The 14,363-nt window shown below is 44.5% G+C and overlaps 1 protein-coding gene and 1 pseudogene across 1 annotated transcript; one reads left to right on the top strand and one right to left on the bottom strand.

Annotated features, from left to right (window-relative positions):
- Positions 1-211: 211 nt before the first annotated feature.
- Positions 212-6,896, bottom strand: LOC123829247 (annotated as a pseudogene).
- Positions 6,897-12,009: 5,113 nt separating this feature from the next.
- LOC123829268 (mammaglobin-A-like) lies at positions 12,010-13,995 on the top strand. The gene is made up of 3 exons (XM_045854769.1): positions 12,010-12,089; positions 12,445-12,632; positions 13,875-13,995. The coding sequence occupies exons 1-3, from the start codon at positions 12,035-12,037 to the stop codon at positions 13,911-13,913; spliced, it is 282 nt and encodes a 93-aa protein (XP_045710725.1). The 5' UTR covers positions 12,010-12,034; the 3' UTR covers positions 13,914-13,995.
- Positions 13,996-14,363: the final 368 nt, after the last annotated feature.

Genomic DNA, 14,363 nt, shown 5'->3' with positions numbered 1-14,363 from the left:
TTAGGGCATAAAGATGGTGAGAGACGAGAAGAGAAGAAAGAACTTTCCCAATGTTTATTAAAGAAAAGGCAATGATGGTAAATCTGTAGAACATAGTGAATTTTCTGGGATACTTTCCTTGCAAGTGTGAGTTTTGATTTGTAAACACATGCCAGGGCATACATGGTTCCCAATTGTGCTGGGTTGGTGAGAGGCTGGAATCCTAAAACGTTCACCTTCCAGCTTTCCCAAGGCTCTGGTCTGCCTTTGGATGGGCAGCAACTGCCTGAATAGCTACAATGGCTGCAGTAAATCTGGTCTACATCTCCCTGAGCTCTTCTAGTTGAAATAATCACAGAATTTGACCTCAGATTTTGTCATGTACTTCATCTATTGTGTGAAACTAAGGCTATGCTCCAGTAAGGAAACAGGCAATCAACTCTTCTGTTGTCTGGTTTGCTTTAGTAACTGCCACCTGTGTCAGATGACCCTGGACCAAACAGCATGTGGTCTTCAGCATTCCAAGGTGATCTTGATGACTTAGAGTCTGAAGGTCAGCCAACGTCGTTGTGCCAGCCTTAAAATCAGAAGTATCTACATGCAAAATGATGAGTGGTTGAACATTTTTAGTTGCACTATCTGTCTATTTTGTATTTTCAGATACCAAGTCTTTGTATTTTTCAGCATTATGTCCATATTCAAGTCTAACAGCTAACCCAAGAAGGCAATCAATTGCTGCTTGTCAATCTTGAATCTTGAAAGGACAGCGAACACCTGTGAGACACCTTTCAAAGGATGTGGGCCAGTCACTGCTGTGGATGTTGCTTAAAAACCATGATTTCAATCTTGTAGTGTCAGGTTTTCTGGTATGCAAGCCAAATACTTCCCCTGCATAAAGTTTCTATATTCTCTTTCACCTTTTCAGATGATGTTGGCAGGGTTATGGCAGTTGAGGGCCATCAACTTGCCTCTCAACCTCACCTGGCTTCTCGCCCTTGTCTCTCGACCTTGGCCTAGAGAGTTGAGGCAAGGAAGAGAGAGCCAAGGAAGATCTTAATCAACACATACTCCCTTTTTCTTTTTTTCTTTTTTAAAATTTTGATTGTTGTTAAAGTACAGTTTTCTGCCCTTTACCCCATAGCACATATACCTTTATGTCTGTTCCAAGTTCTCTGGTCCAGACAGGACTTTCTCTCGTGGGTCTTCAGAAAGATCATATTACAATGATCTATTTGTTCTTGTCTCATGGTAAAACAAAGTCTTCTGGAAAGGTTAAAAATATGACAGCAGAAAAATGTCATAATGGATTTGGAAGACAAAGAAAAATGTTGCAGCAAAGGTATGTACAAGTATATATGATACGAGACTCAAAACTTGGAAAAATCTTAGTTTGAGATGATAGTTAATAAGCTTAATAATCAACATATGTCAAAAGTTATTGATTATAGGAACTGAAGGGAGGACCCACCCTGACCCCAGGAAACCATATGGAGTTGCACTATTGTGCCTCAGGAGGACTGCAAGCAATGAAGATGGTATCTGAGCACTGTGCTCCAGGGTGAGATGCCCACTGCTCAGGACACAGATGACAAAATGCTGCAGCTTTTATTGCATGAAATTTCCCCCTGAATTCCAATCCATTTAATTATACTTTTCTTCTTCTTATTAAAAGGGTTGCTTGAAAATGGAATTTCATGTGGTCTGTTAGGGTACAAACTTACCATCTTCTCAGTTCATTGGCATCTGCCCATAGAGATTCAATCACTGTCTCTGTTTTGGGGACTGGTAGGTGACAGGCAGCATGATGCCAGCTTGCCTGGTTTCATTTATATAAACGACAGGAATATGAGAGAAAAGAAAAACAAGTCCAACTAAAAAATTGAGAAATGAGAGTGAATGTGGTGGGAAGAAAGGCACCTATAAATGTATTAAGAAAATGTCCCCACAGTGAAAAACATGAAATGGAGAAGCTCACTCACATCCCACGCATTTTTGTGACTTTTTGCTACATCTCCCTAAAGAAAAAATGATTCTCAAAGAAGAAATGTCAGTGAATATTAACAGGGGTTCTGCAGCATGCCACCACCCTCTAGGTAAAAATCTAGAGACAGAGGTTTGGTGAAAATGGAAAGAGGTCATTTATTCAAAAGCTGCACAATGTTGAAAGAATGACAAGCTTCCACCTCAGGGCCTATTTCCTCTAGAGCACCCAGAGAAAACCCCACCACACACTGCCAGATGGAGACAGGGTGCACCCCGAGTTCCTTCTCCCATTTAAAAAATACTATCCTTTGGGATGGTACAATATTCACAAATCAATAAACGTAATACATCACATAAACAAAAGCAAAGACCAAAATCACATCATCATATCAGTAGATACAGAAAAAAAACATTTGATAAGAAACAGCACCCATTGATGATAAAAAACACTCAACAAAGTGGGAATAGAGGGAGCATTCCTCAACATAATAAAGGCCATATATGAGAGACCTACAGCCAACATCATACTCAATGGGCAAAAGCTCAAAACTTTCCCGCAAAGATCAGGAAAGGTTGTTTCACTTTCACCACTTGTATTTCAACATAGCATTGGAAGTCCTAGCCACAGCAATCAGACAAAAAGAAAAGGAAATAAAAGGCATTTGAATTGGAAAAGAGGAAGCAAAACTGTCATTGTTTGCAGATGACATGATAGTGTACATAGAAAATCTTATAGACTCTACCAAAACACTGCTCAACCTAATCAAGGAATTTGGCAAAGCAGTGGGAAAGAAAGTCAATATTCAGAAATCAATAACATTTTTGTATACCAACAATGAAATATCAGAAACAGAAATCAGAAAAATAATCCCATTTGATATAGGAACAAGAAAAATAAAATACCTAGGAAAAAACTTAACCAAGGAGGTAAAAACCTGTACTCAGAAAACTACACACCACTGAAGAAAGAAATTAAGGAAGACACAAATAAATGGAAACATATACCGTGTTCATGGATGAGAAGAATTAACATCATCAAAATGTGCATACTACCCAAGCAACTTATAGATTCAGTGCAATACCTATTAAAGTACCAACAGCATATATATTTTAAAGATTTTATTTATTTATTTTTAGAGAGGGAAGGGGGAGAGAGAGAGAGAGAAAGAGAGAGAGAGAGGGGGAGAGAGAAAATTCAATGTGTGGTTGCTGGTGGTGGGGGTCATGGCCTGCAACCCAGGCATGTGCCCTGACTGGGAATCGAACCTGTGGCACTTTGGTTCCCAGTGCGCGCTCAATCCACTGAGCTACGCCAGTCAGGGCCCAATGGCATATTTTACAGATACAGAACAAACACTTCAAACATTTACATGAAACCACAAACCACCCTAAAGAGTTGCAGCAATTTTGAGAAAGAAGAGCAAAGCAGGAGGGATCAGAATACCTGATATCAAACTGTGTTACAAGCCCACTGTAATCAAAACAGCCTGGTACTGGCATAAGAACAGACACATGGATCAATGCAACAGAATAGAGAGCCCAGAAATAAACCCAGGCCTCTATGGCCAATTAATATTTGCAAAGGGGGCAGCAGCAGAAAATGGAGCAAAAATAGCCTCTCCAACAAATGGTGTTTGGAGAGCTGGATAGCTTCATACAAAACAAAACAAAACAAAACAAAACAAAACAAAACAAAACAAAAACTCAATGACTAACTTGCACCATACACAAAAATAAATTCAAGGTGGATAAGAGACTTAAAAATAAGTTGTGACACCATAAAAGTCCTAGAAGAGAACACAGAGAGGTAAATCTCAGGTATTCTACACAGCAATGTTTTCACTGATATGTCTCCTAGAGCAAGGGACATAAAGAAAAGAATAAACAAATGGGATCTCATCAAAATAAAAAGCTTCTGCATGGCTAAAGAAAACAGCATTAAAATGAAAAGAGAATCAACCGTATGGGATAACATATTTGCCAATGATACCTCAGACAACGGTTTAATCTCCAAAATATATAAAGAACTCATATGACTCCATTCCAGGAAGACACGCAACCCAATTAAAAAGTGGGCAAAGGACTTGAGCAGACACTTCTCCAAGCAGGCCATTAAGAGAGTCCAGAGACATATGAAAAGATACTCAGTATCACTAGCCAACAGAGAGATGCAAATTAAAACCACAATGACACACCACCATTGAGAATGGCCATCATAGCCAAACAAAGCACAAACAGCAAGTATTGGAAAGTTTGTGGAGAAAAGAGAAACCCTAGTGCACTGTTGGTGGGATTGCAGACTGGTGCTATGATCATGGAAAATGCTATGGAATTTCCTCAGAAAACAAAAAATGGATCTGCCTTTTCACCTGACAATTCCACTGCTAGAATTCTATCCTAAGAACTCTGAAACACCAATCCAAAAGAACCCATGCCGCCCCCCCCCTCATGTTCATAGCAGCACAATTTACAATAGCCAAGTGCTGGAAGCAACCTAGGTGCCCATCAGTAAATGAATGGATCAAAAAACTACACAACAGAATTCTACACAGCAGGAAGAAAGAAGGAGCTCCCAGCATTCGCAACATCATGGATGGAACTGGAGAAAACTATACTAAGTGAAATAAGCCAGGTGGTGAAAGACAAATACCATCTGATCTCACCTTTCACTGGAACCTGTCAATAAAATGCACAAGGAAGCAAAATATAACAAAAGACATTGAAATTGAGAGCAGGCTGACAGTGACCAGAGGGGATAATGAGGGAAAAGTGTTTACAGGAACAATGGACACATGGACAAAAACAAGAGGGGGTGGAAAGAAGGGAGGGAGGTGGGAAGGGCTGAGGTGGTGGGAAAAGATAGAAAACTGTACTTGAAAAACAATAAAAAATAAAATAAAATAAGTACATAAATAACAATGTTCAAAAATAAAAAATAAAAATACCATCATTTGGGAAACTGCAGGTGACCACTGCACAATCATCCAGGCCACTTGGCTTCTTTCCCCTTCACTGTTGGACCTCAGGCTTCTCCTGGAGTCTCGCGGTAGTCTCAGTCTCAGCATCCTGCATGCAGCACGCCGCCCTTTCTTCCACTTGGTGCCCCTTGGCCTAGCACCTGTGCCCCATCCCTCTGGCTGTCAGCTCACTGGCACAACGGTGGGACCAGAGGATTAGGACAGTGCAGCATCAGTCCCTGGCTCAGCTTCCCCTTCCTGCACTGGGGACAGGGGATGGGTCCTGTTCTCTGGCCATGTGGCTTTCAGTGCCCATTGATCCAGGACAACTCCACCCTCCCAACACAGTGAGCAAGGGGAAGAAAATGTGTGTGTTTCTCCTTACCCTCAGTTTTACATGTTTGGACCAAAAATTTTGAGAAGTCTGGAGGGATTCTGCTTCCCCAGTGAATCCTGTCCTTTACCCAAGTGAGACTGGCAGGTCATCACCTGTCCCTACCACCATGTTCTAGAAAGGAGTAGGAGGAGGGCTTTTGCCTCCATCAGACACCATATCCAGCCTGTGCCGACTCCAGGCGGGGCCTCCTTCCCACCAAGTCTCAGCCTGTGGGGAGGGAAATCTGTCACATGCTACACTAGCGGCTTCACGCTTTCCACCTACGGTGTTCCCTGCAAATCCTCTCACACTTGGCCAGTACAAATCCTTGGCCTCTCACAAATCCTTGTAGCCAGGCCTCTCCCAGATTCATCTTTATCACAAACACTAAGGCATGGGCAACAGTGTACAATAAAAATTGAACCAGCGCAAGACTGAAAAACACAAAGTAATACTGAAAATTCACAGGCTTTGACCTATACTTGTATACAACTAGAATTCTTAGACATTCAGCTAGCCTTTAAGCATGAATAAAATGTTTCAGACTTCCAAATCTTCAAAAGTTTTATTACCAATGACCTTCTCAGAAGGCAGGAGAGGATATGCTCTACAAAAAGGCCCAGATGAAGAACAACGAGGCATGCAATCCAGTCAACACAGGACAGAAATAAGCGTTTAAAAATGAATCCACAGAGAGGAGTAAAATATATTCCCATACTCTATGCCAGGAGACACAGTGAAAGAAGCTACAGGCAAGGCAGGAAAGGCAGAAGAGGACCAGGTTGGAAAGGGGTCTTATGCTTCTGACTGCAAGTTTTGTCTCAATATTTCCTTTTGAGAACAATGCTCCTATATCATTATCTTTAAAATGAAAAGGTTGAAAGTTAAAGAAAGTTGTAAGACAGAAATGGCAGGGTAGGACAGGATTGAAATTTGTGGAGATATAGTTTGGCCCAAACAGGTTAAGATGCTACAAATCATCTCAGGTCAACTTGGAATTTACCCTGCACCACACGTGCTGTATTTGTTAAAAGGACATCAGAGAAGAAGACTTTCATTCTTCTTTTTATGGTTGCCTGGAGATGATAATGCTAAGGAACATGGAAGGAAAGAACACCATTTAAGTTGCTAATTAACTCTGTATTTATCTGTGTTGTGTGTTGGGTATGGTGCCAGCTACTGGAAATGCAGGTGTGGATGAGGCAGACCCAGGGACAACTCTGATGGGATCTATGGTCAAGGAAGGTGGGTGGGAAGGAGGCAAGAATGGTGTTGAACATGCCAGAGGACAAGAGGCAATGCTGGGAGGAAAATTAAACAGATTGAGGTGATATGAAGGGAGGTCGGGGTGAGAGATGGTTTTGTGTATTAGTTTTCTGCAGCTGCTGTAACAAACTACCGCAAGCTGGGGAGCTGAATACAACAGGAGTTAATTTCCTCATAGTTGTGGTATTGACCATAGGTATTGACAGGGCTGAGGCATCCCTCTGCCCTGTGGTTCCACTCACTGTCCAATGAGTGTCCACTGAGGACCCCTCATACTCCTCATCTCTGGCCACAAAGTCAGTGGAGATTTCTCTATCACTGGGAGTCCCCGCCATGGCTTTGGTGCCACTGGACGTGAAGAGTCTCTTTGTCGTGAATCCCTGAGCATCACAGGTCATTTATCAGCATGCCTGGTCTCACCCACTTGATGCCAATATCATACCACCCATCCTGTTGGAACACCAAAATATCTCTGGACATGAACAAATGTCCAGAGGGATGGGTGCAAGGAGTGAAAGGATCCACTCCAGTAGAAAATTGCAGTTCTAGCAGTACAGAAATGGATTGTTAGATCTCCCATATTCTCTGTGTTAATGCTCCTAAGGACCAGAAGGGCACACTCTGGAGGCCCTCCATTGGCAAGAAAATGTGAGCATTAGCAAAGGGAAAATAAGTAACCAAATAGAGAAGACTTGGTGTAGAATTCTAATGAAGCAGTGAATGTCATGAGTGTGTGCTGATTAAATATTTAACCACACATTTTGTAGAAATGTCAAGTTGTGTAAAGTTCCGGATTTTGGTGACTGAGCCAAGGGGAATAGCTACAGGTGACACCTGATCCTGATTCTGCTTCCAAATCGGCTCCTTGTCCCAGTCATTGGATGGGTGTGGGATAAGTTGGATCAAGTGAATGTTTACCTCTGGGGAACAAAAGGTTCGAGGTGGCCCAGTCCCTGGATGTCAGGGCTCCAACTTCTTCCTCTCCTCACCTGGCCCTGACTGTGGAGGCTGAGTCCACAGCTCTCTCCAGAAACACCAAGAATGTGCTGTTAGCACCAAGATGTCAGGCTGGTACCCAGGCTTAGACTTGGGTGGGGGTCTTGCCTTTCTTTAAGTTTCTATTTTAAATGGGCTTCCCTTTATAAAAACACTGCAAACTAGCACATGTGATGTAATCAGAAAATTCTTTGTAGAATCTCAAAATCTGTCCCCAAAACCAGTCATACATCAACTAATTAAATGCCTACATGTCACCTGTGTGACACAAATGGCAGAAGACCACAAGTCATGCTTTATAGGAGCTTCATAGGGAGGGAAGAACCATGGTGTCAGGTCCCACTCACTAGGGGAAAGGTGTACACAGAGTGCCCTGGGGTCTTGGAAAGGAGATCCTTAGAGTCATGTACATGATATGACACAATCAGTGGGCTGTCTTTGATATGGAATCGAGAATATATAAGGAGTTTTAACCTTAAGGGACTCAGGCAAGGACAGTGGAGGAGAAGACTTCAGATGGAGCAACGGCCTCAGCAGAAAACTCTGGCTGCTGCACAGAGATCTACCTGGAGTCCACAAGGGCAGTTGTGCAAGTCAAGGTCACAAGAGTCCACCTGACTCATAAAGTGAAGGCTCATAGGGGTCAGGCTATGGCGGTCAATAGTGTTGAGAGCTGTCTCTGATGCCAGAACCCCTGGCTCCTTTGGTTGCTCTGCCATCCACTAGCTGTGTGCCCTTGGTCAGGTTACTTGGTCTCTCCATCCCAACTGGCACAACTGGGGGGAAATGATATGCCTGCCTCATAGACTGGAACCCACACATCTCCCTTAGCTCACCAGAGGCCTGGTCTGTGCTACTGTCCTGGCGTTCCATCCATTCTGTGACCTCTTCTACCTTGTGGATTGCCCTCAGTTTGGCCAATAATTTCTTTATCACTCTGCTCAATGGGTTGTTGTGAAGATTAAAAGTGGTGGTTGCAGGGCCCTGCATCGACTAAGTGCTCTACAATGGTTTGCCATCTGTGTTTTGCTGAATCTGGAAGTAAGTAGCACAGGTAGGAGCCAGATTCTGAGAAGATTAACAGGTCACCAGGAGGTAGAATATGGTCAAAAGCAAAGTTATTTGTAAATCACACCTTAATAAAACTCTTCCTGAAAGAGTCAGTCTAATGTCAAAAAGAATGGATCAGAATATAGGGCTTATTTTGAACTCTGGGGTTTTCCTCCTAATGGAACAGGATTATCTCTAAATCTAGTAGAGAATGTAAAATAGCAGCAAGTTTCAGGGGTCTCTAAGAGTCTGAACTGTCCTACACAGGCGATGAGAACAGCTTTCTCAATGTTACAAATTAATCCCTGGCAGCTGATGTGGAGGCAATCCCTTCTCTGTGCCTAGGCCATTGTGAGGACTTACCCACTGTAACTCACTCCAGCCTCAGCACAATCCCACATGGTTCCCATTGTATGAGGAGACCCAGCTGAGACAGCTCCACAGCAGCATTGGCCTGAGGCCTGGAGAGCAGGTGGTCCAGGAGTGGCCGGGGTACCGTTTAGGGGGAAACATCTGGCTGCCATCAAGGCATCTCCAAGACCAGGGCCTTTCCTGAAGTTTTTGGCTTGGGAAAGCACTACCCCGCCCAACTTCCAGACCTTGGTGTGATCGGAAAGTAGGAGCGATTCCCATCCAAACCATCCTGGAGTCTAATGTCAGCCCTGGAAGTGAGGGGCAGAACCAGCTTTACAGAATGAGTGAAAAAGAAAAACATGAAGTATGTTGTGCCCACAGGCTGTGGGGCTGATTTCTAGGACTATCTTACAATAAACAGAAGTCTGGTATCATCTCGTCTTCAGAACTCTTTCATAGGCTTGGTGCCGATGCATGAATCACTGAGGAAAAATAGCTTCTGCTGAATGTCATTACTTTCATTCAACCTGAAAAGACCTGAGATGACTGAAATATAAGTGTGAGTATATCTCAGGTCTTCAGTGACCCTGGGGATAGGCCCAATATCATTCTGACTTACCACACATGTACCTATTCCCATACTCAAGTTATCCAGGGTAAAATCTGAATAGTTCTCCTCTACAGCATGGTTGGTCATAGCAGGCAATCAGTAAATGTCATACCAACGTGGAAACCAAAGGCTACCTCACTCCTCCAGCTCTGAATTTAATTTGGGCACCTGAGTCAACATACCTTTGGGGTGACAAAACAGCAAGCAGGCTGGCAATACCAGCATTTGCACCTTTCAGGCTCTTCTTCTGCTTCAGAACGCTTACTTTTAAATGAGTCTTCTGGGAGTAAAATTATAGTCCTAGTCCTTTCACACACCAGGAATGGTCACTGAGTGCTATGGAGAAGACAGGGGGATGAAGAAACACACACCACATTGTACGTGACCTGGGATTGCTTTTGCTGAGGACAAAACCTGGGCAGGGTCCAGTGTCGCAACAGACAGCAGAGCAGATCCATAATGATCTGCACCTGGGCACTGGTGCACCCACTGGGCACCTGGCAGAGCCCTCAACCACCTGTTCAATGAGTCATGCTCCATTTCCTTATGAAAGTCTTTCCCTTGACTTTGGAATGAAGATCACCACCAGTGGTCAACAGGGAGAAAGTACACATGTAAGAACGTAACTTTCTTTCCATTTCTAGCTTCTTCCTGAATCAATATTGTTCTTGGTGACTTTGGATCAGGACAATGATGGAAAGACATGGGTCTCCAACAATCCCGACAGAAAACAATGCATCCACAGGTGATTGACTGTTGATACATCTCTCAGGCTCTCTCTCACCTGTTTTTCTCTTTACTCTCAGCCAGCTTTGTTTCTCTTGTTCCTCCATATCATCCCTGCTTAGGCTGATGTGGTGTTTCTGTCCTAGGAGGCTGTGCTGACCCTCGCTGACACCAAGAGGGACATGTTGCCTGTGTCCCTCAGCTGGCCAAGTGCCACCTGTACTCAGAGCCTTTGTTTTTGCTTCCCTTTGCTTAGACAACTCTTCCCAGAAGGTGCCCTTCATTTCACCAGTCACTCAGGTGAGCTTAAAAGTCCCAGTGCAATCGCCTGCCTGGACCTCCTGCAGGATGCTGCCCAAGTGGTCGTTTTGCTGTCTTGACACAATCACTTTCCTTTCCTCTCCTACTCTCTTGCAGTCTTGTTTTGTCACTTCGGGTTAGAGGAAAGCTGCACAAGTGCAAGGTCCTGCTTGACTTGTTCCTACAATGGAATCTGTGACACATAGCATGGGGCCCATCCTAGGAGATTCATGATTGTTAGGAGCATGGATGTCTACATGAATGGATGGGTGAAGGATGGATACATGGATGGAAGGATGGATGGATGGATGGATGGATGGATGGAGGAAGGATGAATGGAAAAAAGACCCTCTGATGTACTCCCAAGAACTCTGTTTTTGGGCCTGTGATAGGCTCTTGACCTAATTGTCAGCCATCCTTACGAAGCCAGGCATGAGATCACGTGTGCCCGCTTCAGAAATGAAGAAAAGGAACCTCGGGGCAACCAGCACTGTAAATTTCCTGAGAACACGTCATGACTAGGTGTGCATCCGAGATTCCAATCTACAGCCGCATGAGCCCAGGTTCCGACCCTTTCACCTTTCAGCACTACCTGGCCCCTGATGATCTCTAATCCTACTTCTCACATCATCCTTTGAATCAGTGGAGCTAAAACTCTAAGGAACTAACAAAAACTAAACCTAATTCTAAATTTATAACTAATTTTATATCATTGACTTAACTAAATGAGAGTATTTTGTGAAAACAGCCTTCAAAGAAGGTGAGAAATGATTTCTATTTCCCAAGGAAAAGCATCTGGGTTGCAGTCCTTGGGTGAGGAAAGTGAGTTGTCCAGAGGCAGCATGTGGAATGGTACTTAGCCCATGTGTTTGCAGAATCAGGAGGAACACAGACTGAATGTGAAATGTGTTCTTGTACCCTGAAGAGGTAAAAGAGAAACAAGAGGAGTAAGAGGGTCGGGGCAGAAGAGGAGGGGAGGAGGGTGGTGGAGAAGGTGGACGAGTTGAAGGTGAAGAAGGAGGAGGAGGGAGGAGGGGAAAAGGAATTGGGAAAGGGGGAAGAGATAATGAGGACCACAACAAGAATAAAGCAACAGGGATGACAAGAGAGGCTCACAAGGGTGTCATTTGCCTTATGACTTTGCAAGCACTATTGCATTAAGTTTGTCTAATGTCCTTAGCATTATTGCAGTTCCCAGATGTTTGAGGGTTTTCAAAGCTCTGTCCCTTTTAGTTGTACAGAGTCCAAGTGGGCTGGTTCTGGGAGATTCTCCCAGTCCCTTCCTGAGGTTTGTCCTGTGACTCATCCCATCATCCATGGGAGGGATTAGGGTGGCCACCAGGCAAATAAAAGCCTGTGTTCTGGACAGTCACCTCCAACAGGAGCTCCTTCTTCCTGCCACATCAGAGTGACCGGCCCACAGCAGCTGCCTGAACCATGAAGCTGGTGGCAGTCCTCATGCTGACCGCCCTCCCCCTTTACTGCTATGCGGGTGAGTATGGGGACAGTGCGGGCTTTGGAGGGGGGCTGTGCTCAGGGCCCCTGTACAAGTGCTGCTGCTCCCCAATCCCACCCCACCCAGCCCATGCAGAACAGCCCATTTCTCTAGTGTCTGTGCTGTGTGTATGGGGCTTAATGGGGCAAGGACAAGGAGGCAGATGCTTTAGGGCTCAAGAAAACCCCAGGTCCTGAGTTGAGTCTCCTAGAACTGAGGACTCAGACCCTTCCCCAGCATCTCTGAGCATATGTCCCTGTGAGGAGGTAAGAAGATGACAGAGTCACAATCAGGCCCCACACGGAGGTCATGCCTCGGTCACTGAGCCTGTGTTTGCATGCTTTCATCCCAGGGTCCGGCTGTGAAACTTTGGAGACTGTGATCTCTATGACTGCTAATCGTAATGTGAGCGTGAGTGAATTAATCAATTACGTTCAAGATTTCATACCAGGTGAAGATACTGAAAAAGCCATAATATTCCTGAAAGAAGGCTTTTTCCATCTGAGTGAAGAGACTGTGGAGAAGTTTCTAGAGCTGCAGGTAATTTTTCTGTGTCTTGAACTGCTTTTGAACTGAGAGACAGGACATGCAGGCTCTCCGTTTGTGACAACTCTTTTGAAGCACGTGATGGTCATGCTTGTCAGGAAGATGCCTTCCATCTTATTAATTCAACCTTCAGTGCACTGTCAAGCAACCTGGGTGTGCTAGCACCCGTGGGTGGATTCCTTGACTGTGAATTAAAGACCCCAGAGTGACACGTGGAATCCATGGGTGTGAATCTCCCCTAGGCAGTTGGAAAGCTGAGAACAGAAATCAGTGGTTTCACAGGAGGCAGTCTTTCCATGTATGCCATGTGTTGTGTAGTGTTTTCTAGTGCTTGTTCCCTGCCCTGATATACTGTTCGCAACATTCCAGGGTAACCACCTGGACATAGTGCCACAGCACAAAGAGGCAAGTGCACACCCCTAAGAAATTCCTGACACAGGGGATGGCATGGATGAACCTGGAGTTACTATGAGAAAAACAATGAGCCAGTCACCAAACGACAAATATCACATTTTGTAGAGTAGCCAATGTGTTAGACACAGAGGTTGAAGAGTGGTTTCCAGGGAGGGTGGGAGGAACTCTGCAGGTGGGGAGGGTCTGCAGCTGCACCTTAGCACAATGAGAAGGTCCTGGAGGTCGGGTGTGCTGCTGACCAAATGTTCTTCACATGAATAGCTGTGCGCTGAAAGTGATGAAACAGTAATATTTGTATGTGTATTTATTGTAATTTAAAAATGATTAAATTACAGCCCCTTCATTTCAAGATGATGGGAATATTCTTTAAATATTCAGTAGACAAATCATGAGGAGCACACACCTGCAAAGTTTTGTTGCCCACAGAAGCTGTGGGTGGGGAGGGCATGGGGCTGTTTGCTCTTCTTCCGAGGTGCAGGAACTCAGAACTTCACATTCCGTCATTTTTGGGCTGAGTTACTGAAAACTGAAACACAGCCTATTGTTGGCTACATTATTTCAATGATAAGGAAACGTGCAGATAACCTGACCAAGGGAACCAACCCTGGGGGGACAAGATTGGACACCAACAGCCTTTGGCATCACTCATGGTCACCTGAGATAGAACAAATGGGATTCTTCCAGCTTCTCTTCCAGCACCAGCTTCCTGCCAGTGCATGTGGACCCATCCAGGAAAACAAAGAGGAGGCATGTTTATTCTCCAGGATGTTCCTTGGTAAGAACAGGTGAGACATCAGTGATGTCTCTGTTTTTGTTTTCCAGGAAATGATATTCAGCAGCTTTTGGTGTGCTCAGTACTAACTTCCACACGACCTCAGAGACTGTTCACACACCGACTGTTCACAGGTAGAAGCCACAGCTCAGCTTTCCTTCTTCATCTTTGGATCTACAAATGCAAGACAATTGTGAAACCTCACATGCATTCTCATTTCATTAAAGCATCTGCAAAACGAAAGTTGTTTCTTGGTGGTTGAATAAAATGGAGGCTTTAGGGAGGCTTACGTCACACATGCATTTCTCACACACACGAGTGTGCACACCCACCAGCGCACAATCATTCTTTACCCAGCTCGAGGGTAAGGTGCTGAGAAACTGAAAGTCACCCTGTCCCCGACCACCCACAGCTGAACACTGATCCTTTCACTGGCATGCGACTGTCCTCCCTCATCCCTCCCCGAGGTCCATCTGGGAACGTTCAGGCTCTCAGGTCCCAGTAGTGGTGGCCTGCTCAGGTTCTCGGGTCCATGGCAT

The sequence above is a fragment of the Phyllostomus hastatus genome, unplaced genomic scaffold (genome assembly GCF_019186645.2).
Source record: "Phyllostomus hastatus isolate PE091 unplaced genomic scaffold, TTU_PhHast_1.1 phas_scaffold_11, whole genome shotgun sequence".
NCBI lineage: Eukaryota > Metazoa > Chordata > Mammalia > Chiroptera > Phyllostomidae > Phyllostomus > Phyllostomus hastatus.
The sequence above is the reverse complement of the archived record's forward strand: the minus strand, read 5'-3'. Positions and strand labels throughout refer to the sequence as shown.